The sequence below is a fragment of the Podarcis muralis genome, chromosome Z (assembly GCF_964188315.1).
Source record: "Podarcis muralis chromosome Z, rPodMur119.hap1.1, whole genome shotgun sequence".
Lineage (NCBI taxonomy): Eukaryota > Metazoa > Chordata > Lepidosauria > Squamata > Lacertidae > Podarcis > Podarcis muralis.
The window spans coordinates 9,042,729-9,070,329 of record NC_135673.1 but is presented as its reverse complement, the minus strand read 5'-3'; the positions used below and the strand labels follow the sequence as shown (position 1 = coordinate 9,070,329).

The following is a 27,601-nucleotide window of genomic DNA, read 5'->3' as shown; positions in this document are numbered from 1 at the left end:
ATTTTCTCTCTCTATTCTCTGGTCACATCTGCACCAAACATTTAAAAGCACATGCTATCTCTCAAAGGACAGAGGCATAGAGTGGGTGGGTCCAGGGGAGTTCAGGGTCCGGGGTGCACTTTTCTGCTCGTACCTTCCCATGTCTCTGTGAGGAGAATCGGTGCTTATAGGGTTAAACAGCTCAGAGTGAGCATCCTGCCCACTGGGGTTGATCTCCATCCAGGGATCTGTTCTTTGTTCTGTGTGAGACTGGTTTCGGTTTTAACCAACTAAGGGAGACAACATGCTGTGTCCGGAGTTTCTGATTTATTTCTGCTATACAGTGGTACCTTGGGATGTGAATGGGATCCGTTCCGGAGCCCTGTTCACATCCTGAAGCGAATACGTGTCTGCGCGTGCGCTGGTCCTGTTTCACCGCTTCCACGTGTAATGTCATTTTGACCATCTGCGCATGCACATGCAGCGAAACCCGGAAGTATTGTGCTCCGTTACTTTCGGGTCGCTGCAGAGCGCAACCCGAAAATACTTAACTTGAAGCACATTTATCCTGAGGTATGACTGTACAAATAAAGCTTCTTAGAATTAAACCAAGAAGCAGCATAGACTCTCTTTTCTGCATGCCGGCACACAGAGCACACGCTGTGTTTGTACTCTGCTATCGTCTGGCAAGCTGAGTGGCAGTGGAAGCGCACCGGACATCCCCCCATCATCACAGTCTCTGCCTCTGGGTCAGCGCTGACCCGGGGGAGGAGAGCAGGAAAGTGGATAGCAATGATGCCACCCACCCTCCTTGGCTGTGGTGCACCTCACACCCGGCCACAGCAGCTACACCTCTGGGTCAGGCCAGACCCAGGGGCAGCTAGCAGTAAGAGAGTGGGCGGCAGCTTCCCTATCCCTCTACCCCTGGACTGTGGTGCCCAGGAAGTGCAGCTCAACCACTGTGAAAGCCTGTCACAGAGCTACAATTCCCTGTACCCTTCAGTTCCCACAGTTTGGTGGAAGCCATGTGCATTACATGGAAGCCATGTATGGTGTGGCTGCAACTTCTGCTAAGTGGCTGAGTACAGTGTTCCATTGGGGATATCGGGGATCTCTCACAACATGCTTTGCCTTCAGAGGATGCTAGGTTCAATCCCCTCCATCCCTAGGTACATCTGAGAACCTAGAGAGCGGCTGCAGCCAATGCAGACAATACTGAGCCAGATGGGCCGGTGGTCTGACAGTGACCTATGTTCCTGTGAGCAGTGCCAGATTTCTGTACAGTGGACGCTCGGGTTGCGAACGTGATCTGTGCGGGAGGCACGTTCACAACCCGCAGCATTTGCAACCCACATTGCCGTGTCTGCACACACGCGGGTCACAAATCGTCGCTTCTGCACATGCACAAAGCACAATTTAGCGTTTCTGCGCATGCAAGAGCACCAAAACCCGAAAGTAACCCGTTCTGGTACTTCCGGGTTCGGCGCGGTGCACAACTTGAAAACACGCAACCTGAAGTGTCTGTAACCCGAGGTATGATTGTATAAGCTAAACAAGCTATAGCTTAGGGCCCCACTCTCTTGGGGGGGGGGGCAAAAAAATTAAAGAAAAAACTGGATATACATTTCCAAAATATAAGATAAAAAAACCAAATAAAATAAAACCTACATACAGCAACAGTGTTTTGTGTTGTGTAGGCTCCTTTGATGTAAGTAATGGGCACCCCGCCTGCTAGCCTGCTCCCTAAAATATCACTGGTTTGCTCATTTTTATATAGAGGGTGCCTACATAAAATATGTACTTTATGATAAAATACATATTTTGTTATGTGCAAATGGCTTTAGATACCTATTAGGTAAAAAATTACCATATAGCATATATTCAACACACACAAAAAACAGTGACAATTTGTTGTTGACAAAGGACAGCTGGACATATAAAGGGCCCCATTACCTTCAGCAGCTTAGGGCCTCATCAAACCTAAATCCAGCCCTGCCTGTGAGTGTGTATGCTATGAGCAAATACTTTGAAAAAAACTTTTTTCTGCCTCCAGCTAGACTCCCTCCCCCGGACTAGAAATGAGTTCCCTTAGGAGCTTTGCATCACCATCAGGAGACTTAAGTGTGATTGATTAGGTGTAGATTTTGGGTGTTATTCCTCACCCACCCTTCCTTCCAGATTGGGTCTGATGATGTTCTAACTCAGATCAGGTTCCTCAGGAATGTTCCCTGTTTTTGCACACTTTCTTCCTCTGTTTCTGCTTCTTCTCTTGTCCATCAGCTGATCAAAGCCCCAAGGTGACAGATGCTTGACATTGAGAAATGAGGCTGCCCCATCTCACTCACACAAACTGGTGGCTTGAATGTGGTAACAATTTTCCTGGCCTTCTGGCGATTCATCTTCACATCCCCTCCAGGCATTTCCTCCTGCACGGAAGGGGCCCCTGGAGCTCAGTGATTCAGCAGCTCAGTGTTTTAGCATCTGCTCTGCATGCATAAGGCCACAAGTTCAGTCCCCAGCATCTTCAAGTAGCACTGGGGATTATGTTGCAGGGTATGTCCAGAGAAGTGTAAATGCAAAACTTAGGTACCTAATCTGGACTAAAGCTGGACAATATATACTTGCAGGCCTCAAACGGTTTGAGGCCAAATCCACTGCGCAGCTTGTATATGGTGCCCAGTTAGGCCCCTTTGCCAATTGTGCACCATTAGAACTGGTACAATCTAAACTGTTAAGATCAGCTGGACAAGTGGCCAAACATATTTCCAGTGCTACAATACGTCTCGAAACTGGATTCGTAAGAATTGAGGCTAGAGTATGGTTTGCCAGACTAAATTACTGGCTGAGACTATTCTTCCTCCCATGTGGCCTTGCTCCCTTAACTGTTAAGGAAAGTTTCCAAATGATGTGGAAATGTGCAGTGATAAACGTACAGTGGTACCTTGGGATGCGAACGGAATCAGTTCCGGAGCCCCGGTCACATCCTGAATGGAACGTAAGACACGATGGCACGTCTGCGCATCTGCGAGTGCACGGGTTGCATTTTGCCACTTCCGCGCATGTATGTGACGCCATTTTGAGCATCTGCGCATGCGCGAGCAGCGAAACCTGGAAGTAACGTGCTCCGTTACTTCTGGGTTGCCACGGAGAGCAACCAGAAAGCGCTCAACTTGAAGCAAGTTCAACCCGAGGTATGACTGTAATAACAACTCTAGGCCTCACCCCACAGATCCTACTCAACATGGGGTATTAATAAGCCCAAAAAAACCCATCAAACAGCACGTGGAAGATACAGAACACCAAGCAAATATCTTAAGGGCTGTCAAATGAAAGAGGGAACATGAAAGAGGGAACATGCTTGTTTTCTCCTGCTCTGGTTGGCAGGTCTAGAACCAATGGCTTCAAGTTGCAAGGAAGGAGATTCCAACTAAACATTCGGGGGAAATTCTGACAGTAAAACTGTTCAGCAGTGGAACAGACTCCCCCGAGAGGTGGTGGACTCTCCTTCCTTGGAGGTTTAGAAGCAGAGATTGGATGGTCATCTGTCAGGGAAGCTTTAGCTGAGATTCCTGTACTGCAGGGGGTTGGACTAGAAGACCCTCGGGGTCCCTTCTAACTCTAAGATTCTATTAATTTTCCTGTACCATTTGTGCAGTAGCTCTCAAATTTCTTTCACTGGGCCACACTTTCAGAATAATAATTTACTCACGCAACACCAGTTTTTTATTGATAAGAAATACACTGGAAAGCAAAAAGAAGCAACTCCTAGCAGTGCTTGGTTTTGAAAAGATATCTATCCATATTCTGCAAAAAAAAAAATTAAAAATACTGTACTGTACTATACTATACTGAAATGTTTAAATGTTTATTTGATTGTCAATGAATCTTCCCACCACATTGCCATCCTCTCCGGCCACAACAATATGGCACACCACACCTTTTGAGAATCAATGCGTTAGCAGGTGGCAAAGTTCCTGAGGGTAATCATTTTTTGTGGTCCTGCTGAACTATTCATAGGGAGGTAAGACTGTTCTCTCCACAGCTGACAGCTAATATTGGTCATTCTCAGGTGTCTTTGGGGAGGGGGAAGGGAGGCTGCCACCCCCACCGTTTCCAACACAATATATGGTAACAGGATGAAGGGTATCCCCCAAATTTCAGAGCATTTAAATCTTCTTGGATAATTTCCAGCTCAGTCTTTTAGCTTTCGTGTGTTTTATTGTGGAAAGTGAGGGCAAGATTCCGTGTCTTAAAGTTTCTTTGGCTTTTTTAAATAAAAAAATACCTTTTGTCTCTATTTAAGGGGTTGACCGGGAGCCAGGGCCCTCAAGGACCCCCTGGGGACCATGTAAGTGGCTTTGCTTTCCCCACCTGAAATAAATGTTCAGTGAAATGAAAGTAATAGCAATGGACAGAGCACTCTGTTTCTGATTAATGTCAGTGTCACATGTGTTCAGTGCTAAATCCATCCTGTCCTGTTTCCACCTCAGTCTTCTTTTTTAAAACAAAATACATGAAAATCGGCATCAACTTTTATCGACTTCCCTACCCATCACAAGATATTATTTTTTGTATATGTTATCCCTAAAATATGCATTTATACACACATAATTTTATTCTAAAATATGCATTTTATTGAAGCCAAGGAGCAATGGTGTCATTCTGATTCATCTGGGATAGGGAGGCAGGACTCTGTCAATTTCATTTTTTCTCAGATCCCTGTTTTTCAAATCTTCAATTCAACTTCCTACATTTCAGCATCAGTATGCAATTTGGTGGTCCCCGCCGCCCCCCACTAAATTTTGTATTTGAAATTTGTATTTCAGTATTTGAAAAGTTCCATCTTAACCCCAAAGAAATGGCTTGGTTGAAAATTCAGCCCCACTGAGGAATAGATCAGGCATAGGCAAACTCAGCCCTCCATATGTTTTGGGACTACAACTCCCATCATCCCTAGCTAACAGGACCAGTGGTCAGGGATGATGGGAGTTGTAGTCCCAAAACATCTGGAGGGCCAAGTTTGCCTGTGCCTGGAATAAACAAAGAAGAGAGGAGAGTGCAATTCAAAAGATGGATTTGCTGAGGCATGAATGGGGCCTCTCAGCCTGGCCCTCAGGCCTTTCCCTATATTTCACACCCATGTCATCATGAGATCTGCCCAACACCCTTCATGATACTTCAGTCTGTCAGCTGGAATGCGTTCTTGAACCCTGGTGATGCCTCTTGCTTGCTTGCCTGGATGAAGCCTGGATAGAGGTGTGTGCACACATGGATGCTACTGACTTTTCTGTGACTGGAATGTGCAAAAGTATGGTTTGCTATCCCACCCATTTTTTACTCTTGCCCCTTCCACCATGGGCCTGGAAGGTTTACCCCAAGGGGCTGGAGCCCTTGGGTTGAAAAAGGGGTCCCCACTCCTGCACTAAAGGATGACCAGGTCATGCTACTGCCTGTTCTCAACGACCCTCTCATTTTAACCTTTACTCTTCCAGGGGAGCAAAGGACCAAAGGGAATAAAAGGGGATCCGGGACCCAAAGGTGACCAGGTATGGTAACATCTCATGCCCGGGGATGTGTAGCAGTTATTCCAGTGCAAGTTTCCCTTTTTGATATTGTTGCATGCTCCCTGCTCCCCTGAGCAAGAAACAAATGCATTGTATGCTGAAAGTATTCGATTCCTGTCCTCAGCCAGCTGAAGAAAGGCCTCTGCTTGGGTCCCTGGAGAACAGCTATAAGTCACAGTGGTGGCTGGTGCCCATTGGGACTGGTAGGATGGCAGGCAGGGAGACGAACAGTAGGTGGTGCCAAAGCCAATGATTGGCAGAACCACTGCTTCACTAGTTGTAAGTGGCAGGCAGGTGAGAGCAGGCTGAGGATGGTAGGGCTTTGCCAGCCTCTACTGAAGAGTCTCCAATCCTGGGCTAGGTAGACAAAAATTATATGACCTGATGTGAGGCAGGCAGGGACATACCTGGGGGTTGTGTAAGTTGCTCCCCCAAGGGTGCAGGCCCAGGGGGGGAAGAAAAAATGACATCTATCCTCATTTAGAGTGGCTAGCAGCCCACCCACCCATCTGTGTGCTCCCCAGGCCACACTTCCATTGCTCTGGGAGGCCAGTCAAGGCACACAGAATCCTCTGGGTGCCTCAGCAGAGGAATCTGGTCACTGCCGTGGGCTGTTGCAACAGCAGGAGGCCCTCCCCAGTTGGCTGGCAGTGCTATTAGAAGTGTAAGTGGAGTGCCCAGCAGGGCTCAGAGGGAAGAATGACTGAGAGAGTGGCTGAGAGTTGCAGAAAGAGGAAAAAAAGGAAGGGAAGGAATGGGGAGGCAGAAGGGAAAGCAGCGAGTGGAGGGAGGGAGGGAGGGAGGGAGATAGGCAGACAGATGGACCAACAGAGGAGGAGGAAGTGGAGAATATGGAAGAGGAACACGGAGCAGAGCAGACCCAACCCTGATGGTCACAGTGGAAGTCACTGGTGGAGTGAAAAAGGCAACAAAAGCTAACTTTTTGAGTTTCTGGTCTATGGTCTCCCCGGCTTCACTGGTGCTGATGAAGTTCCTTGCCAAGGGTGCAAGGAAGCCTAGGTATGCCTCCAAAGGTATGCTGCTGCAAGGTGCAAGGAAGCCTAGGTATGCTGCTGCTGCTGCTGCTGCTGCTACCAATACAGCATGGATGTTTTGCACATGAGCCATATATTTAGGATGAAGCAAAGGAATGGTATAGTTCAGAGGCGGACTTTGGTAACATGTGAAAAGGATCTAGGAGTCTTGGTTGACCACAAACTTGACATGAGCCAACAATGTGACGCGGCAGCTAAAAAAGCCAATGCAATTCTGGGCCTCATCAATAGGAGTATAGCATCTAGATCAAGGGAAGTAATAGTGCCACTGTATTCTGCTCTGGTCAGACCTCACCTGGAGTACTGTGTCCAGTTCTGGGCACCACAGTTCAAGAAGGACACTGACAAACTGGAACGTGTCCAGAGGAGGGCAACCAAAATGGTCAAAGGCCTGGAAATGATGCCTTATGAGGAACGGCTAAGGGAGCTGGGCATGTTTAGCCTGGAGAAGAGGAGGTTAAGGGGTGATATGATAGCCATGTTCAAATATATAAAAGGATGTCACATAGAGGAGGGAGAAAGGTTGTTTTCTGCTGCTCCAGAGAAGCGGACACGGAGCAATGGATCCAAACTACAAGAAAGAAGATTCCACCTAAACATTAGGAAGAACTTCCTGACAGTAAGAGCTGTTCGACAGTGGAATTTGCTGCCAAGGAGTGTGGTGGAGTCTCCTTCTTTGGAGGTCTTTAAGCAGAGGCTTGACAACCATATGTCAGGAGTGCTCTGATGGTGTTTCCTGCTTGGCAGGGGGTTGGACTCGATGGCCCTTGTAGTCTCTTCCAACTCTATGATTCTATGATTCTATGATTCTAATATGGCACCGTGAGCAGGGACAGAATTGCCCCCCTCCCCTATTTCTTATTTTCACAATTCCTTTTGGTACAGCTGCTATTATTTTGCATCCTCTCAGCTCAGCACCCTGTGGGGAGGGGACTGCCTACACTGCCCTAAATCTGGCACTGTATAGTTAGATATAATCCTGATGTTCCTAAACCTCCACAAATGATTTAGGTCTCCCAATTTCCTCTTTTCCAGGGTACGTTTGGCCTCCAAGGGACCAGGGGACTTCTCGGTGTTCGAGGTGCTTCAGGGCTTCCAGGGTTTCCAGGGCCCAAAGGAGCAGCTGGACCTCAGGGACCTGAAGTAAGGAAGGGTTTTTTGTTTGGTTTTATTAAGTATTTAACCCTCCCAGGGCCAGGGCAGCAAACAACAAAGCAGCAAAATCATTTCATTTTTATTTTTTAAGAAAAGCATTTAAAAACCACTGAACATGCTTAAAAGCAATCTAATATATCTCCACAGCTAATCAAGATAGCAAGGAACACTATTTCAGTAACAGCCAAACCTATTTAAGAAGTTCTGGAAGGGGAGCCATACTCATCTACTTGCAGCAAAACCAGACAAGAGTATTGTATTATATATATATATGTATGTATTTTGCCCTGCCATTGGCCATGCTGGTGGGAGCTGATGGGAGTTGTAGTTCAGCAACATCTGGAGGACCATAGGTTCCTCCACACCTGCTTAAGATTCCCAGGGATTCATTTGCCACAGAAGCTTGCGTGGTCTAGAGACCATTTTGCTAGAGTGGCTAGATCAGTGTTTATTAATGCAGACCTACATCTAGGGCTAGGGACACGGGTGGCGTGGTGGGTTAAACCGCAGAGCCTAGGGCTTGCCGATCAGAAGGTTGGCAGTTCGAATCCCCGCAATGGGGTGAGTTCCCATTACTCGGTCCCTGCTCCTGCCAACCTAGCAGTTTGAAAGCACATCAAAGTGCAAGTAGATAAATAGGTACCGCTCTGGCGGGAAGGTAAACAGCATTTCCGTGCACTGCTCTGGTTTGCCAGAAGCGGCTTAGTCATGCTGGCCACATGACCTGGAAGCTGTACACTGGCCCCTTGGCCAATAAAGCGAGATGAGCGCTGCAACCCCAGAGTCGGCCACGACTGGACCTAATGGTCAGGGGTTCCTTTACATTTACCTGTACATCTAGGGCTGAGGGAGAAACACAGAGAACTAAAGTTAAGACTCAAATAAATGAGCAAGTGATAGAAACTGTAATTGACAGATTCGCTCATCCTTACTTTCAGCACAATCCTAACTCAATCTTAAGGGTAAGTCCTAGTGGACTTAAGTGGGGCTTACTGCCAGGTAAGTGGAGTCAGGATTGCAGCTTTAGTTGCTACCTGGTGCTCAATCCTCTGCTTTCTCCCATGCATCTCCCATATATTCACAGAGAATAACAATGAAATAAGAGGTCCCCCTACTGGTGACTTTCAGGGGATTCAAGAAATCAAGGTAGCCATACACACATACACACAGCCTTACTGCTTCCACATACTTGAGCTAAAATGTTTGGTCCCCAATTTGCAAAATCAATATATTCACATATTCATAACTGGAAGAAAAAGAGAGTCCTGCAACAAAATGTTGCAGTGTATTCTAACGTCCTAATATGGATGCTAATGTTCAGGGTCCTGACCAATCTGCAAGCCAGCCATTTAAAGGCCAGCCTACCTAATTTTCACTTCCAAAAACAATGCACCAATCACACCCATGAAATTTGCACTTCTCTGAATTTTGCAGTTCGGTTCTCCAGCAAAGTAACATGTACCGACAAATGAATTTGCTAGTGTAAAACATGCATTTAAATGTGTTATAGTTAGTAAATGCGTCTATTAGGAAAAAATCATACAAAAATATGTTTGAGAGAAATTTTCCACTCAAAGGCTAGTGAATTTTCCTAGGGACTCTTTTTTTTTTAGTGCAAATCAATATGTAGAGAACTGAACTTAAGATGGGGGCGGGGCAAGAGAAATTGGGAGAAGTCAAAATGGGCAGGTTTGCCCATCCTTAGACTGAGCTACTTTCCACCCAGTCCAAATAAGCTGTTCCAACATGGTTTGCGGTGATGAGTGTTGACTGAATATTTTTGCCATTCCAGGGAGAGGAAGGGCAACTTGGTCCCCCTGGTCAAAATGGCACAGAAGGTGCAAAGGTTAGTCTAAACCTCCGTTGTTATCTGTGCTCTTGCTTAATAGTTATAATAAATCCTTCCTTAGCAGGTTCCTGAAACTGCTTGCTAGAATTGGACCCTTGCCATGGACTCAAGTGTGTGGTCTTGAGCAGGTTTGACCCTTGATCTGTTTTGCGTAGCGAGTTCTCGCCTCCCACCAGTAGGAATAAAGACGCATGACACAATTATTTTAGGTTAATGGGCTAAAATTGGCCACAACTTTATTGGTTACAGGTTAATAGCGGTATTGGCTTAGGCATTGGTCCTATCCGACTATCAAGCTTGAGCCTGTTTGCTTGAAGAACAGGAAGGGTTAACACCAGCAGGGGGAGCCCTGCTGATACACATCAACTAGGGACTCCCCGGGGTCACCACTTGGGGTCACGCTTTAGGCCCTGACCTCCATAGGCTTTGAACGAGGCCATGCCCCCTGGAATCCTTTACCGGACTACCCTTCAATATTTGGGGGAGGTGATGGCACTCCACCCCCAACACATCTACATAACAATGAGCCGCACCAGGGAAAGCATTCCAGAAGCTGGGAGCCATGGCAGAAAAGACCCATTCTTTCTTTTTTTAATAATTTTTTTTATTAAGAATTACAACATAACATTTTATCAATAAAACGTATCATCCTCATTCCACCCCCTCCATTTTCCCCTCCCCCTCCCCAAAATATAAAAACCCCCACCCTTCCACACACCCCTCCCCAGGCTTCCCTCAGTTCCTCTCTCTGATTTTTCCATACTTCTAATTCTCTGCATATTATAAAATTGTAAAAATCCTTAACCTATCTGTCTATATGTTGTTAATAATGAATTTGTGAAAGTTTATTCAAAACCTGCCAAGGATTCCAGTTCATTTTCTTGTTTCTTTAAATACTTTGTAAAAGGTTCCCATTCTTCTTTTTAATACTAATGATATATATCTTTTAAATCAAGAGATCTGAGTGTTGATCTTCTGGCTCTAACCTGGGATTTAGTCCTGACTTAAAAGGGGAGGGGGGTGTCTGTAAGGAATTCAACTTTGCATGAAATAACAGAATTTTCTCTCTAATCCGCAGGGCAGTCGGGGTCCAGATGGTGCAAAAGGAAGGGCAGGACAACGAGGAAAGCGGGTATGTCTCATGCCTGAAGTACCTAATTTTTCCTCAAGGGGAGGGAGGGTTTCACACAAAGGGTTAGTGGGAATGTTGAAAATATGTGAGGGATTTCAGGTATTGCTTTCACTCTGGTTTTACAAGTAATGTGCCCTACACAGCACAGAAGCTTTCTCCCACCAAATCAGCCTTGAGAATTTATGGCAGGGGCATAACTGTCAACTTTTCCCTTTTCTTGCGAGGAATCCTATTCGGAATAAGGGAATTTCCCTTTAAAAAAGGGAAACGTTGACAGCTATGGGCAGGGGTGAGGGGACCAGAGGACCTGGTGCGGGCAGTGGGAGTGGGTTGACTGCAGTCCTCCAGGCCTCTTTGTAGCTTTCAGGATTCTCCCTAGTTAACACCCCACGCGGGCCCTCCTTTGAACCCACCTTTAGTGTTTTTATTTCTGACAAGAATATGCCCTTGGACTCTGATCACCATCCTGGTTGTCCTCCTCTTGACATGCTCTCAATGGTCAATGTCCTTCTTAAAAATGTGGTGCCCATGTCTCGACAAAGTACTCCAGATATGTGATGTTCCCACCAAAGAAAGAAACTGAGATAACAATCAAATACCAACACCAACATTCTTGTGTTTGGTGGAACATTTTGTGTTGACTAATACCCAAACAGCAATGCATTGGTGGCTCAAGAGCACATGGAATCAGAAGCTCCCTGGGCATGTTGACTGATTAATGAGGAAAAAGACTTTCTTCAGACCACTTTTGGTTTCTCTCCAGGGCCGGATGGGCCAGCATGGGCTTGTTGGAATGCCAGGACCCCCAGTAAGTAATAGGATTCCTATTGTGACTAGCCTCAGTCACGCCAACTTTGCTACTGAGGTTCAGAAAACAGTGAGTGACAAGGGAGAAAGCTTTTCAGTGGTGGCTCCCCATTTGTGGAATGCTCTCCCCATAGAGGACTGCCTGGTGCCATCATTTGTCCTTCTTTTGGCACTAGGTGGCAAAATATCTGAATGTCATAATATCTCTTAGACTTGCAGTGTTTGTAAGTGTTGTGAAGGGTGGGGTGATTTAAAAAATCAATCCTCCAGCCAGACTGGCAATATCCCTTCACTCACAGTTTAGGAGATTCCTGCATTCTTCAGCAGAGGTTCTTTTCATTCAGCAAAGTAAGTGGCTAATGTATATGTCAAACAAAGCTTTAATAATAAAGAAAACAGTAACACAATAGCATACTGTCTGAGAGAAATTAAAACAGCATCATGAGGCAAGAATGAAGCAAGAGTGACAGTTGATCTCTCTAACTGAACACCCGAAGGGAGGGGCCAATTCCAGAGCATAATACACAAGCCCCACCCACCAGATGCCAGACATTCTACTATTCAAATTAGGCCCCAGTGTTTTTCTAACAGTTAGCTCTTGTCACCTTTGTTAATCTAAGACAGTGATTATTTGTGTGTTTTTAGTACGTATGGTTTTTTTAATTGAAATTTTGTAAAGTAAAAAAAAAAAAGGAACAGAACTGATTTGGTACCATAACATAGTACTTATAGTGACAGCATGTGCAATAGGCAAGCTATCACAAAACACAGGTACACCTCAGGGTGGAGTAAAATTATAAACAGTTATCTTTAACTAGTATGTATATAACTCCTCCCCATCATTTTATGGCTTGATGGAGGTTGCAGTAAATTATTATTATTATTATTATTATTATTATTATTATTATTAATAATAATTTATTTATTTATACCCCGCCCTCCCCAGCCAAGGCCGGGCTCAGAGCGGCCTACAAGCAATAATAAAAACAAGATGAATGATTACAACTTAAAAACAAAAATAAAATATGACATTAAAATAATGGAACATTAAAATATTAATAAATGTAATATTTATTAATGTATAAATGTAAAATAAATGTAAAATAAATAATAAATAATATTTTAATATTTTAATAAATAAAATATTAATTAATAAAAGCTATTTATTAATAAAAATTAATAAATAAACATTAATAAATAAACATTAGTAAATGTCCATCTTTGTTAACATATGATGTAAATGGCTACCATATTACATCAAGTTTACCTTTCTTAGCAATTCCTCTAGCTACTCAATTTGATATGCCTTCTGGCGGTTCCCTCATTGCGAGAAGTGAGGTTACTGGGAACCAGACAGAGGATCTTCTTGGTAGTGGCACCCACCCTGTGGAATGCCCTCCCTTCAGATGTGAAGGAAATAAGCAGCTATCTTATCTTTACAAGACATCTGAAGGCAGCCCTGTTTAGGGAAGTTTTTAATATTTAATGCTGTATTGTTTTTAACACTCGATTGGAAGCTGCCCAGAATGACTGGGGAAACTCGGCCAGATGGGCGGGGTATAAATAATAAATTAGTAGTAGTAGTAGTAGTAGTAGTAGTAGTAGTAGTAGTAGTAGTGTGTCTGTGTGTCTGTGTGTTTTGTACTTCCCTTTAATGGTTGGCTGGCTGTAAATAAATATTTGATTGATAGATTGATTTGCTTTAAGCACTCTGCAAAACTTAAGTAATATTGTTATGCATACTCTGCTCCCTTCCATACATTTCTTCCAGGGCTTACGAGGCGTTCCTGGGATTGATGGTCCAGAAGGAAAGCCTGGTACACAGGTTCCCATTCTATACTACCTACTTTGCTATCCTTTTGACTTGATCTGGCCCTTGCTGTGCTAGGCAGGATCTGGGGTTCATTTGCTTGAATAAGGGTGGATGGTCTGTATCCAGCCCAAGTCAATTCCATGCGTATTCATTCGTAAGTCCATTCTGTATCAATCTGCACTTTGAAAAAAAGTAAAGAAAGTTACATTGGGTTTTTTTTTTCCAGCCAAGTTATACTCAAAGTAGTAAATCCATTTGAATTAATGCACCTAAGTTAGTCATGCCCATTAACTTCAGTGGGTGTTCTCTGACTATGACTAGTACTGAATGTAACCCATTTTTTAAGAAAGCATTTCCCCCCAAAATACACATTTTTGTATCGCAAGAGTAGCTCCACCCACTTTTTGCATCTGGCCTTGTCTGCCACTAGCATATGACCCTTGGAAAGGTGTCTATCAGGGAATGCAGCCTTCAGGCTGAAAAAGATTCCGTACCTCCTGCTCACACCTCTAGCAGCAGTGCATTTCCCCCAGTAATTTTGGAACTTGCATCTACTTACAGTGCATTTTAAATTGCTTTGGGGTGCCACATGAGAAACCATTAATAAACGAAATATAAAACACTGTTGCTGTTCTCAAGCATCCCTGCATAGCTTCTGCCCTTGGGTGGTAGGTCGGAATGTGGAATCGAAGTCTTCATGCCATCTTAGCAGCAGAGCATCTCTCTGCATACAGAAAGTCCCAGGTTCAGTCCCTGGCATCATATCCAGATAGGACTGGGAATGACCCCTGCCTGAAACCCTGGAGAGCAGATGCCAGTCAGTGTAGACAATATTGAGCTAGGTAGACTCGTGGCATGATTCAGTGTAAGGCAGCTTCCTGTGTTCAGTGGCAGACTTACGTTTTGGGAGCCCTGAAGCTCGAACTGTTATGGGGGCCCCTTCGCAACCAGCAACAAGGTCTGGGTAACCATCATTATCTTCTTCAACGGGTTTGTTTACAACAGTCTTTACAACATCTGGGCTACTGACCTGTTGAAACACACACACACAAAACAATCAATTTTCAGCCATGCAACTCAAATAACACCCGGGCTTCCACAACCTCGGCCTTCCAGATGTTTTGAGACTACAGTTCCCATCATCCCTGACCACTGGTCCTGCTAGCTAGGGATCATGATGGGAGTTGTAGGCCAAGAACATCTGGATGGCCGAGGTTGAGGAAGCCTGCACTAGACCCATTTTTTTAAAAAGCGGGGCCCTCTGAGATTAGGGACCTGAAGCTAAACCTTCATTAGTTCCATAGTAGATCCGCCCCTGCCTATGTTCCTATCCTTAACGTTGTTTTAACTTATCCTGCAGGGTGTTGTTGGTGCCATGGGGAGCTCTGATCAACACGGTCTGACTGTGAGTAGAAGTGTGTGTGTGTGTGTGTGTGTGTGTGTGTGTGTGTGTGTGTGTAGTGATTCTGAGCTTTTCCACCAACACCAAACAGAGTTACCTGGTCCTCCCAAGCTGTAACAATCGTAGTACATTGTTTGGCTACATACCATCAAAACTCCAGGTGTCATTTGCCCTGCAGTCTCCCTGGGGGCCAGTAATTGCCTTGCCGGTTCAGAAATCGCTTGCCAAAGGCTGTTTTTTGTTGGTTGCAGGCAGGCTTGCTACTGTCTGGTGGGAATGCTGAATGGATCAACCATCCTGAGAGGGAGGGAGGAAAAGACCACCCCCGGGCACTGCTCCAGCTTGACTTATCACCTCCCCACCCTGCCCCAGTGTGATCTACCATCAACTGCCCCGTGACATTTTCATATGTTAACATTGCTTATTCTGTTCTACTTCACTTGTCGCAAGGGCAGGACATAGTGATCACTGCTTCATCCCCATCACCTAAATTGGTATTGCATGCAATGAATCCACAAGCTAGCTGCCAGCCATCCTTTCTGCCCTTTGTCCATCTGTAACAAAACTTCTCTCCTGCTGTTAGTAATGCCTGCAGTGTTTTTATTTGTTCTCCTCCTATTTTCAGGGCTTTGTGGGCTTTCAAGGTGACAGGGGACATGATGGACCTCCTGGATCAATGGTAAATGAAGTCTCCTACTGTGTGTGGATACAGAAATGCGCAAACGCTCTCTGAAGTTTGCCTGTGGGAAATGAAGCATTAAGTTTATTATTATTATTATTATTATTATTATTATTATTATTATATGCCACCTTTCCTCCAAGGAGCTCAAGGTGGTATACATGGTGCTCCCTCCCCCCCTCAATTTTACCTTCACCAGAACCTGTAAGGTAGGTTAGGTTAAGAGACAGTGACTGGCCCAAGGTCACCCATTGAGCTTCATGCCTGAATGGAGATTTGAATTCAGGTCTCCAGTGTCCTAGCCCAACATCCTAACCACTATGCCACACTGTAGCCAATAGAAGAGGTTGTGGTGTGTGCTTGGTTGCAGTTTTTGTATGGTGTCCCAACAGCTTTTCTGTTTTCAATGTGCCCATGATCCCTAAAAGTGTGGTGAGCTTTGTACTGGAGGGGGGAATTGTGCAAAGTCAAAATCTGAGGGTTGTAGAGGGGACCTCCCCAACTTTGCTGGCTCTCTTCAGGGGATGGACCCTCTTCTCCACTCTTCAATGGTACCCCAGAAGGTTTCCATCTCTACAGAAGGTAATGAAGCTGCTCCATTAGCTTTGTTTCCAGTACCACTCCCAATTTAATGTGTTAACACTGACTTGAAGAAACACATTTGGCCTCAAATGGCAGAAGGAACCCCTCCTCTCATCTCAAATTGCCCAGGTGTTAGGATCAGCAGAGTAGGTCCCATTTGTAGTTTTGCCACACTCTTTGCTTCGAAGGATGGTGGCACACAAGAGGGCCTTATTTTCAGTGGCCCCCACATGGTGGTATAATCTCTCCTCTGTAGTGTATTTTGCGCCATCATTTGCATGCTGTACAATGATTGGTCAGAAGATGGACCTCTTTACCCAGGCCTTTGTTTGAGTAGTCTTCTCTCCACCGTTGTTACTGTGCAGAGTGGTGAATGTCTTGCCCAAGAATCCTGCAAAACTAGAGCTGGGACCGGTGACAATTCATTGGTGCTCCCAGTGTTATGCATCACCAAAGTCAGCAGGTAGTTTTTCATTGCTTGGAAGGCCTGATTGCTTGGGTAAGCCCCATATTATGCCCTCTGGAGAAAAACTTCCATCTATTAATTATCCAGCCTAGCACTTGTTTTGATGACTTCTCTTTCTGAACAGGGCTGTCCCGGAAAAACAGGGGTCAACGGAGAACCAGGTTTACCAGGACTGAGGGTAAGAGCTGATAAAAATAGATTAAATCTATTCAGATTTTATTCTTTCTGTGTTATTTTGTTTATTAAATGCATATCACACCCTTCCTCCCAAAGGACAATGCATCAGTAATAAAAACAGTGCAATTAGACCAGGTAAAAACAGCTAACAATAAATTTCTAAAAGCAGTTAAACACCAGTTGATAACTTCTAAAAGCAACCACTTTCTCTCAAATCTAATAATTTCAGGGCTGTCATGAGCAGTACCTTTTATTTTTCAAAATGCCTGGACAAATAGGGATGTTTTAAAATTCCTTCTATGAAAGTTATTAATGCAGAAACTAACAATGATTCAAGACAATGATTTGAGTTTCTGGGTTTATCTTTTCTCCCCACCCCCTTCCCATTCCAGGGACTTCCTGGCAAACCTGGTCAAGAGGGGCTGCAAGGAATTGTTGGCATCAACGTAAGTGATGGCTCTTATCCAGAGAAGGGATGAGAGACATTCAGTTCACTCCACATTTAAATGGGAGCTTACCTAATTTGCACTTCCACCAGCTGAACCACAGCCATTCTTCGAAATTCACACTTCTCTGAATTTTGTGGTGCAGTTCTCTAGCCAAGTATTGGGCAGAAAAATGTATGCATTGGGGGTAAAGGTAAAGGGACCCCTGACCATTAGGTCCAGTCATGGCCGACTCTGGAGTTGCGGCACTCATCTTGATTTATTGGCCGAGGGAGCTGGCGTACAGCTTCCGGGTCTTGTGGCCAGCATGACTAAGCCGCTTCTGGCGAACCAGAGCAGCACACGGAAACGCTGTTTACCTTCCCGACGGAGTGGTACCTATTTATCTACTTGCACTTTGACGTGTTTTCGAACTGTTAGGTTGGCAGGAGCTGGGACCGAGCAACGGGAGCTCACCCCGTCGCTGGGATTTGGACCGCCAACCTTCTGATTGGCAAGTCCTAGGCTCTGTAGTTTAACACACAGCACCACCCGTGTCTCTATGCATTGGGGGTAAAGCATGCATAAATCAAGCAAAAATAACTTTAAAAAGCACACCAGGTTATGCCCAACTACATTTTACTGAGAGTAAACCTGCTAAAATCAATGGACCTAAGTTAGGTCCACTGTGTTGGGTTGCACTGGATACAACCTATAATATTAGGGGAAATTGCTTAATATACATAGTCTTGCAGAGCAAAACTGCATACACTAAAAAGTGTTTATTAGGAGAAAATTGCACTGGAAGGCTGATGAATTTTTGTGAGGACTTTTTATATCACAAGCTGATGTAAAATGGTGGCACGCTGAACTTACGATTGGAGAAACGAGAAACTGAAATTGATATATTTGCCCATACTTACTCCAGAGTGGGGAAGATGGATCAACCTATTTCCCTTCTGACTTAGTTCTGCATGTACTCAGTCATGGCCTCCTTTCCCGCTGTATGCCTGTTTCTTTTGTAAATTGTATGTGTACACACAAAATCATATTTAAGATATTTGCACTTCTTCTTAAAGCACACTTTTTGTTATGCATTCCTGTCCTATACAGTCATACCACGGGTTGAAGACGCTTCGAGTTGAGCGTGTTCGAGTTGCGCTCCGCGGCAACCTGGAAGTAGCGGAGCGTGTTACTTCCGTGTTTTGCCGCTTGCGCATGCGCAGAAGTGGCAAAAAGCGACATGCGCATGCGCAGATGTGCCGTCGCTAGTTATGTTTACCTCTAGATGCAAACGGGGCTCCGGAACGGATCCCGTTCGTATCTAGAGGTACCACTGTAATACATTCCTCTGTATGCTCCCGAGTGCAATTTCTCCTAGGCATGCATTTGTGTAAGCATTAGTTTAAAAAACCATTTAAAAAACTGTACCACAAACTTCAGAGAAGTCAGTTGGTAGTCAACCTCCAGTCCTCCTGTGCCCAAGACCAGCAGACGAGGAGTTCCCTTTAGGTTGTGGACCGAAAGAAGTTCTGCTTCATCCTCAGAAAGGAGGAGACCTGACCTGTGAAAAGTGAGGTGGGCCACCTGGGACATTCCCTTCCCATCAATTCTTAGGACACCTTTTGTGGAGCCCATAGTATTAGGAATCATAGGATCATAGAATTGTTGAATTGTGAGCAACCCTAAACACTATATAGTCCAACCCTCTGCAGTTCAGGAATCACAGCTTCAGAACCCCGACAGATGACCATCCAACCTGTTTAAAAACATCTAATGAAGGAGAGTCCACCACCTTCTGTAGGAGTCTGTTCTGCTGTTGAACAGCTCTTACCATTAGAAAGTTTTTCCTGATGTTTAGTTGGGATCTCTCTTTTTTTGTAACTTGAATCCATTGGTTCGGGTCCCGCCCTCTGGAACAGCAGAAAACAAGCTTGCTACTTCTTCCATGTGATAGTCCTTCAGATATCTGAAGATGGCTGTCATATCACCTCAGCCATTCCTCACAAGGCTTGATTTCCAGACCCTTGATCATTTTCGTTGTCCTCCTCTGCACACGTTCCAGCTTATCAACATCCTTCTTAAATTGTGGTGCCCAGAATTGGACACAGGACTCCAGGTGGGGCCTGACCAAGGCAGAATAGAGCAGTAGTATCACCTCTCTTGGTCTGGACACTATACTTCTGTTGATGCAGCCTAGAGTTTATTAGCTTTTTCTGCTGATGCATCACACTGTTGACTGTGTGTTAAGCTTGTGGTATACTAAGATCTCCAGATCCTTTTCACATGTAATGGAGGGCTTATTAACTTGACAAGTGTTGTTAAACCCTTACATTCCAGGGCTATCCAGGATCATTTGGTGACAGAGGAATGCCTGGTCCCAGGGGCAAAAAGGTAGGGGCTGTCAGAACATTTGGCATCCAGAGATTAAATGTTTTCCAGGGCCAAGCAACATTACTATTTATTTATTTTTGCAGATTTATACATTGTTCCATAGCCAGAAGCCATCCAAGCAGAGCAGAATAAAATCAAATGGGATATGATACAAAAGATGCAGACCCTAAAAATGAGATAAAATTTAAAAGACACAGATTCTTAATAACAATATGAAATACAAAGTGCCGTACTTTTCCGTGTATAAGACGCCCCCATGTATAAGAAGAAGAGAAGAAGAAGACTTTGGATTTGATATCCCGCTTTATCACTACCCAAAGAAGTCTCAAAGCGGCTAACATTCTCCTTTCCCTTCCTCCCCCACAACAAACACTCTGTGAGGTGAGTGGGGCTGAGAGACTTCAAAGAAGTGTGGCTGGCTCAAGGTCACCCAGCAGTTGCATGTGGAGGAGTGGGGAATCAAACCCGGTTCACCAGATTACGAGTCTATCGCTCTAAATCACTTCACCACACTGGCTCTTGCCCCCTATTAAGAAAGATGCCCCTATAAGACGCCCCCGTATTAAGAAAATGGGGAGAGATGGCACAAAGTTGTGGAGCTTTTTTGTGGAAGATTGCCCAGAATTGCCCAGAATTGTTCGGCATTTTTAAGGGGGGAATGCCAAAAATCACTCACCTGCACGCGTCACAAAATCCGCTTCTCATCTGTCTCCTCACTGGCAGAAGCTGCCAATCACCCGCCCAATTCTCACAGCATCAAAACCACCCATTGACACAGTGACCAATAACCACTGGCAGCTGTGGCAACAACCAAAGAAACGTCCACCCTATGCACTACCCATGTATAAGACGACCACCATTTTTTAGCAGGATTTTTGCAGAAAATATACTAGTCTTATACACAGAAAAGTATGGTATCTACAAGCAATAAAACCATTTCTAAAAATTGTTCAATTAATATTCCTTAAATGATTGTGTGGTCTTAAACAAATATGTCGCCGGCTACTGCTTAGTGATTAAGATGCTAAGTACCTGTCTTAATCTCAGCTGGTAGCTTATTCCAGAGGGCTAGAGCTGCAACACTAAATAGCATTATGTGTACTATTTGAAAATGTGATTAAGACATATCACCTCTCTTTCTTAACCATAAGCAGCTGTGGAGAGTGTGGGATCTGCGCTGGAACACGGGGAGATTGTTCCCTATGTGTCATATGCAAACACTGACCTCATTCGAGGCAAGCCTTGTGCAGGGCTCAGGCTGAATGATGAAGAGGAGCAGTGCTCCAGTGTTGCTTCAGCAACAGCTAACCGTAGACTGAGCCCAATATAGGAGCAAATAGTTCTGTCTCAATCATAAAGGTAAAGGTAAAGGTACCCCTGCCCGTACGGGCCAGTCTTGACAGACTCTGGGGTTGTGCGCCCATCTCACTCAAGAGGCCGGGGGCCAGCGCTGTCCGGAGACACTTCCGGGTCACGTGGCCAGCGTGACAAAGCTGCTCTGGCGAGCCAGCGCAGCACACACGGAAACGCCGTTTACCTTCCCGCTGGTAAGCGGTCCCTATTTATCTACTTGCACCCGGGGGTGCTTTCGAACTGCTAGGTTGGCAGGCGCTGGGACCGAACAACGGGAGCGCACCCCGCCGCGGGGATTCGAACCGCCGACCTTTCGATTGGCAAGCCCTAGGCAAGAAGCACTATTGCAGTTCAAGGACAATTCGAAGCACCCAAGGAAGGGATGGAAGGGTGTGTCCTAGCAAGAAGGGGTGTGGCCTGGGAGAGATTGGAGGACTGCATTTTGCTCCTGGGCCTGAGGTTCCCTATTACTGGGTTAAAACTAGCTCCTGCAGTACTGTGGAATTCAAAACACCCACAGCGCCACCCGCGTCTCAATCATAAGAGCTACCAATACTAAATTGGGCCTTTGCTCAGCCTTCTCCAACACTCACTCTAATGGAGTAGGGGAGACTCTGGTTGTACTGGTACCTCTGTGATGGCATCCTCTGAGTCGGGGGGTATAGCAGTGTGGTCTCATTGGGCCTGAAGGGGCATTGGTACCAGGGGCACCACTTCTGGAAGTGTTTTTTGTAGCATTGTGTGCAATTCTTCTAAGCGAGAGTCTACAATCTCATCTCCTAATGAAGGGGAATTAGATCCCAGGTTGTGACACCATGGAAATTTCCTAATGAGCTATCCCTCTTCCACAGCATGCTATTTGCTCACAAAAAACCCTACTTATTTTTCCGTGTATAAGGCTAGGTTTTTTTAAACCAAAAACTTAGGTTTAAAATTGGGGTTTGTCTTATACACAGGTGGTGCTGAGCACTGGCGGAGGAAGAGGAGTAGGGGGGAGTGCACCTCCCCCGGCAGCAAGACCCCAGTGGGGTGCCATCGCGGCTGCCCCCCTGCCCGTGCTGGGCTCCATGCCCCTGCAGGCGGCTTGCCAGGCCCCCAGGACATGCCCCAGCCCCTCCCCCAGTGCTGGAGCATGAAGCTCCGCCACTGGTGCTGAGGGGTGTTTTCTTAATTTGGAGTCCCCCAAAATGTACATGGGGGCGTCTTATACACAGAAAAATACGGTGTGTCTATTGTGAGCAGGTATTAGTGAGATCTGTTTTTATTTGTGCATGCACTAACCATATGGGAGGACCATAATACCACTGATGGTGCTGCTACTATATGTAAGGAAGTGATCTCATAGTAAACCATGCCTTCCTGTCCTCTCTTCTCTCAACTCCCCCTGCCTTTCGCCATCTTTGCAGGGAGAGCCTGGAATCCGAGGCCCCACTGGATTTCCAGGAAAATCTGGTTCCAAAGTAAGTGTCATTTTCTGCTATGCTCCCTTACTCCTAAATGGTGGTCCCTCCCCTTACCTGGCTAATGCCCTGGCAATGCCTCCCCAGGTGGGATTGGGCAATTAGCTGAGGCAGGTGGAGATCTCCACGTATCCAGCCTGGGGAGGGTGAAGCCAGCCCAAACTACCGAGAGCCACACTGGGATTTGGGGGGCTGCGTGCGAGACCACGCAAAAAGGTGCCCCCCATTTGATGTGGGGACCAGTCATTCTCCTGAAAACCAGTTTTGGGGAAGCCAGACAAGGGGAGAGGACTCTTGTGCTCGGGTTCTGCTTGTGGGTTTCCCCACAGGCATCTGGTTGGACAGTATGAGGACAGGATGCTGATGGGCCATTGGCCTGATCCAGCAAGGTTCTACTTATGTTCTTAACTTCCCCAATTCTGTTGGGCTACATTGGGATCAACTGGGAGACAGAGTTCATTTGCAGGGTTAGAGAGTCCATTCCCTCCAACATTTTCCCGATGAAAATAGAGATGTCCCATTCCAGAATGATAATTTTACTATTTATACCCCACACATCTTCCTGGGTTGCCCCAGCCACTCTGGAGCATATATAAAAACATAAAGGTAAAGGTAAAGGTACCCCTGCCCATACGGGCCAGTCTTGCCAGACTCTAGGGTTGTGCGCCCATCTCACTTAAGAGGCCAGGGGCCAGCGCTGTCCGGAGACACTTCCAGGTCACGTGGCCAGCGTGACAAGCTGCATCTGGTGAGCCAGCGCAGCACACGGAAACGCCGTTTACCTTCCCGCCAGTAAGCGGTCCCTATTTATCTACTTGCACCCGGGGGTGCTTTCAAACTGCTAGGTTGGCAGGCGCTGGGACCGAGCAACGGGAGCGCACCCCGCCGTGGGGATTCGAACTGCCGACCTTTCGATCGGCAAGTCCTAGGCACTGAGGCTTTTACCCACAGCACCACCCATGTCCCTATATAAAAACATAATAAGACATTAAACATTTAAAAAGCAACACTTTCCCTATACAAGATTGCCTTCAGATGGCTCGGGGGTCGGATAACTCCATACCCTCCAACATTTCTGCAGTGAAATAGGGACACCCTAAGGAAAAGTGGGACATTCCGGGATCAAATCAGAAACTGGGATGGTTTCTCTAAATCAGGGGTCAGCAGCCTAAGGCCCATGGGCCAGAAGTGGCCTGCGGAGGTCCTTTGACAGGCCTATGAGCCGCCCCCGAACCGAGTTACCCACTTGCGCGCTGCGCTAAATCAGCACAGCGTGGCGGGGGACTCGCTTTCGTGGTGCCAGAAATCGCATCTGCGCAGACACCAAAAATTGCAGGATCGATCCAGCCCAGGCAAGATAAACGGGACGTCCCTGGAAAATAGGGACACTTGGAGGGTCTGAGAGTTCTGAGTGGTCACTTGGCAGCAGAGGTTTTTTTTACCTTGTTTGGCTTTCTCCCTGCATAGGGTCCACCAGGGCCATCTGGCATGAAAGGCCTTCCTGGCCCACAGGTATGTTCCCCTCCGCACAAAGTTTTCATCTCCTTTTTTAAAAAAGTAACATCTCCTATTTTATTTTATTTTATTTATTTATTGTTATTTTTTTCCATTCCATCATACATAAGTTGACCTGCTCACCCTTACACTAATACTGATCACCTGGGCCTGCACAATGTGTGCCTTTGTGTGACGTCATAGCTGTGGGTGAGAGCATGTCTCTACACTAAGGGTGGCTAAACTATGGCCTTCCAGGTGCAACTGAACTATGACTCCCATAGTCGCTGGCCATTGGCCATGCCGGGGCTGATGGCAATTGGAGTCCCAAAACATATGGAGAGCCACACACCAGCACCCACAGTTGTAGTTTTAATAAAGGAGAATGAAATCATTTCTTTTTATTTCTTGTGACCAAAACAGACCTAACATGGCAGGTAAGTGACTTGATCTTTCAATGGAGTTTCTGCCTTTCTTTCAGCAGTGTGGGTGGGGTGGGGTGGGGCAGAGTCAGAGCTGTGGCACCTTGGGGGGCAAGAATAGACCAGCAGAAAAGTTCCCACTTTACTCTCCCTGCCGCTGTCCATACCAACATGCCAATTTCTACTGATCAGTCACATTATTATTATTGACAGTCATTCATCACTTACTGCAGAATATGCCTCAAAGCAGCCTGCAATTAGTTTAAAAAACAACAACCATACAAATGCAAAATCTAAACCAGCATCAAAAGAGCACAACTACATTATTTTAGTAAAAGTATTCATTGTGCAATATTATAAAAGCAAAAAACTTATTCCACCCTACTAAAAAATAAACACCACCACATTATTGTTGTTGTTGTTCTTTAGTCGTTTAGTCATGTCCGACTCTTCGTGACCCCATGGACCAGAGCAAGCCAGGCACTTTTATATGCCTGTTGTCTTTGTCCGTGGAGTTTTGTTGGCAGGGGTACTGGAGTGGCTTGCTGGTTCCTGCTCCAGGTGGATCACGTTTGGTCAAAACTCTCCTGTCCATCTTGGGTGGCCCTGCACGGCATAGCTCATAGCTCATAGCTTCTCTGAGTTATTCAAGCCCCTTCACCACGGCAAGGCAGTGATCCATGAAGGAGACCACCACATTATCCTGCTAAAAATGCTCATCCTGCAGTACCCCACCCTACTCAAAGATGAACATGAAAACTAGAGGCTAGAGTATGAAAAGATGGTGTCTGCAGGAATAACCTTCTCATTTCTTTCAGGGCAGAATGGGAGATGTGGGCCCCAGGGGATTTCCTGGAACCTTGGTAAGCATATGGTTACCTGAGCATGGGCAGGGGCTCACTTAGCCCTGATCCTGCCATGCCCCTTCCCACAGTCTTGGCAAGAAAGAAGGGGATTTCTGCCATTCTCATCTCTTTATGAGCTTGCAAATGAAAATGTTCTTTTCGTCCTTTATGAAATGCACTTGTGCACCCTGATTTTTCCCACCTAGAAATATTTTTTCCTATTCCATAGGGACTTCCTGGTCTACATGGACAAAATGGCACCCCAGGAAAGCCAGGACTAGCAGGAGAGGCAGGGTCCATTGGTCCAGTGGGAGTAACTGGTCCACCAGGGTGCCCGGTATGTACACATACGTATCTGTGCCTGGATGCTACGTGTTTTGGAGCTTGGTGACAGCTCCAGGTTCCATGGGGGTAAGAGAGTCTTCTTAGCCAGGCAGGACTGAAGGGATATCAGCATCAAGGAGTGCCCAGATGGCTTGTGTAAACAAGCCAACCCCTTTGTCCCATAGAGAAAATAATCGCCGGTCTCTCTGTGCTGTGAATGAAGGATAGTTTCACTGTTACGTATGCCAAGGATGGAAAGCCCTGGCTTGGGGGCCAAAAGCAGTCCCCCAAGCCTCTTGAGATTCTCCCCAGACTGCACCCCTCACCAGCCCTACTTCACATCCTACTTGAGTGTTTTTACCTGGCTAGAATGGCACCCTTGATAATGCCTGGATGGAAGACAGAGATGCATGAGTGTATTACTAGAAATTAGCCTTCTGCACTAGTGTGTATGTGCATTGATTTAAGTGATAGCCTCAGGTTTTCCTGATTTAACTATTACCATCAATAACCTGTAAAGGGGGGTGGGGAGCATGAGAAGGAAGCACAATTAAAATAACAACAAGAAACTCACCTGCTATTTCCAGGATTTAATTTTAGACATTTTCCTGAGTTTATCCTGGTAGGTAGGTGGAGGAGCAGATTATCATCATATGAAACAATCCTAATGTACAACTTGTCCTTGTCCTTAATTGTAAACTATGTACTGTCTTTACAGGGAAGAGATGGGCCAGCAGGTCTAGGGGGGCCCATTGGAGAGAAAGGAGAAAAGGTAAGTTAAGGGTGGAAGTAAGAGGATCTCACCCACACACTGGTCTTCCAAGGTTGCTACATGTCAAAGAGCTAAAGGCATTCTTTTGTTCTCATAAGAGCTGGAATACTGAAAGATCTTCTCATCCCCTGTGTACACAACTGATCCCTGTGTTCTGTGGGAGAGCATACTCTGCAAATGCTATCCTTTCAGGGGGTCCTTCCCACACAATGTTGGACCTTTGGTGTCATGTTAGAACTTAGAACTCCCTCCCATTGCATATCAGACAGGCACCTTCTCTGTTGCCCTTTTGACACCTGCTAAATACATCCCACTTTCTATATATACCTTCTGAAATATTTATACCAGTAGGTGTCAGTGTTGGATTTGAATTCCTTGCCTGGAAATGCCTGGGATTGAACCTGGAGTTTTCTGCGTGCCAACTAGATACTCTACCACTAAACTGTGGGCTTCCCCAGTCTGAGCAGCACTGCTCTGTGTAAACCCATCTTTTGCAGCCTATATTGTTGAATACCCTTTTTTCTTTAGGGTGCCTCCGGAGGCCCTGGTGCAGCTGGTGTCAGTGGGCTCGATGGAGAGCAGGTATGGTATGGAAATATAGTAGAATGCATCCTCTTTCCCTCTCTTTTTTGGTTTCTATCAGGTGCTGAACTCTAAAGAGAACTCTGGGAATTGGAACTCTGTGAGAGGAATGCTGGTAACGGTGGTGTCCTAGCAACTCTTGGCACCCTTAAACTACAGTGGTGCAGATAGGGCCTCGTTATTCTATGCACAAACATGCAAACACATTAAATTCAGTTCTCCCATTGCAAAAGAGCCTGCATGAAAATTTGTATCCATTTTCATGCAGCTTTCTCCTAATGTGAGTAATTTTTTTTGTACATAGTTTTGGCTAGTATAAGCATTCTGACAAGCAATTTCCCCTCTTTCAGAATGCAATTTCATATATGTGATTGCACTCTGCACTGCTTGTCAAAATGGTTACACTAGCCAAAAGTTTCTCACTTTTATATATTTGACACACATTTTTGTACATATCTTCTAGAGGAAAATTCTGCGTTGCAAAATGCAGGAGTGTGAATTTCAAATGAGAACTGTGTCTTGTTTGCAAGGTGCAAATCCGGGACTATCTGGGGAATAAATTTATCCCCTATCCTTAATCCATACCGAAACCTTGTGAAATCCACCAGCCTGTGATATTTGTGCTCTCCTTTTTCTATGTGCATGTACAGAGTGCAGGATTATTATTGTGTGTTTCTTTTCCCTCTAGGGTGTCCCAGGCATACCTGGAGTGGAAGGTCAACCTGGGTTAAAAGGGGAAGAGGTGAGTGCTAACAAGTTTTCTCTTGAACTACCTGGATTTTGAGAATCTTAGAATTCAGAGGATGTTGCTCTTGTTCTATAGGAAGAAGCTTGATTAGCATTCTTCCACCCGTGGGACTCCTATTTGCC

General features: G+C 45.6%; 2 protein-coding genes across 6 annotated transcripts in view; one reads left to right on the top strand and one right to left on the bottom strand.

Moving 5' to 3' along the window:
* The window catches only part of SLC31A2 (solute carrier family 31 member 2), a 989,995-nt gene that overhangs the window by 805,524 nt on the left and 156,870 nt on the right, over positions 1-27,601 (bottom strand). The window lies entirely within an intron of this gene.
* The window catches only part of LOC114588886 (uncharacterized), a 145,730-nt gene that overhangs the window by 83,711 nt on the left and 34,418 nt on the right, over positions 1-27,601 (top strand). For all 5 annotated transcript variants that reach the window (XM_028714651.2, XM_028714652.2, XM_028714648.2 and 2 more), the window contains 19 exons: positions 4,283-4,327; positions 5,472-5,525; positions 7,634-7,741; positions 9,546-9,599; positions 10,681-10,734; positions 11,498-11,542; positions 13,313-13,366; positions 14,715-14,759; positions 15,382-15,435; positions 16,608-16,661; positions 17,053-17,106; positions 19,426-19,479; positions 22,239-22,292; positions 23,760-23,804; positions 25,027-25,071; positions 25,283-25,390; positions 26,096-26,149; positions 26,678-26,731; positions 27,420-27,473. In XM_028714651.2, the coding sequence (XP_028570484.2) occupies positions 4,283-4,327; positions 5,472-5,525; positions 7,634-7,741; positions 9,546-9,599; positions 10,681-10,734; positions 11,498-11,542; positions 13,313-13,366; positions 14,715-14,759; positions 15,382-15,435; positions 16,608-16,661; positions 17,053-17,106; positions 19,426-19,479; positions 22,239-22,292; positions 23,760-23,804; positions 25,027-25,071; positions 25,283-25,390; positions 26,096-26,149; positions 26,678-26,731; positions 27,420-27,473 (1,089 nt within the window). The remainder of the gene's footprint in view (positions 1-4,282; positions 4,328-5,471; positions 5,526-7,633; positions 7,742-9,545; positions 9,600-10,680; positions 10,735-11,497; positions 11,543-13,312; positions 13,367-14,714; positions 14,760-15,381; positions 15,436-16,607; positions 16,662-17,052; positions 17,107-19,425; positions 19,480-22,238; positions 22,293-23,759; positions 23,805-25,026; positions 25,072-25,282; positions 25,391-26,095; positions 26,150-26,677; positions 26,732-27,419; positions 27,474-27,601) is intronic.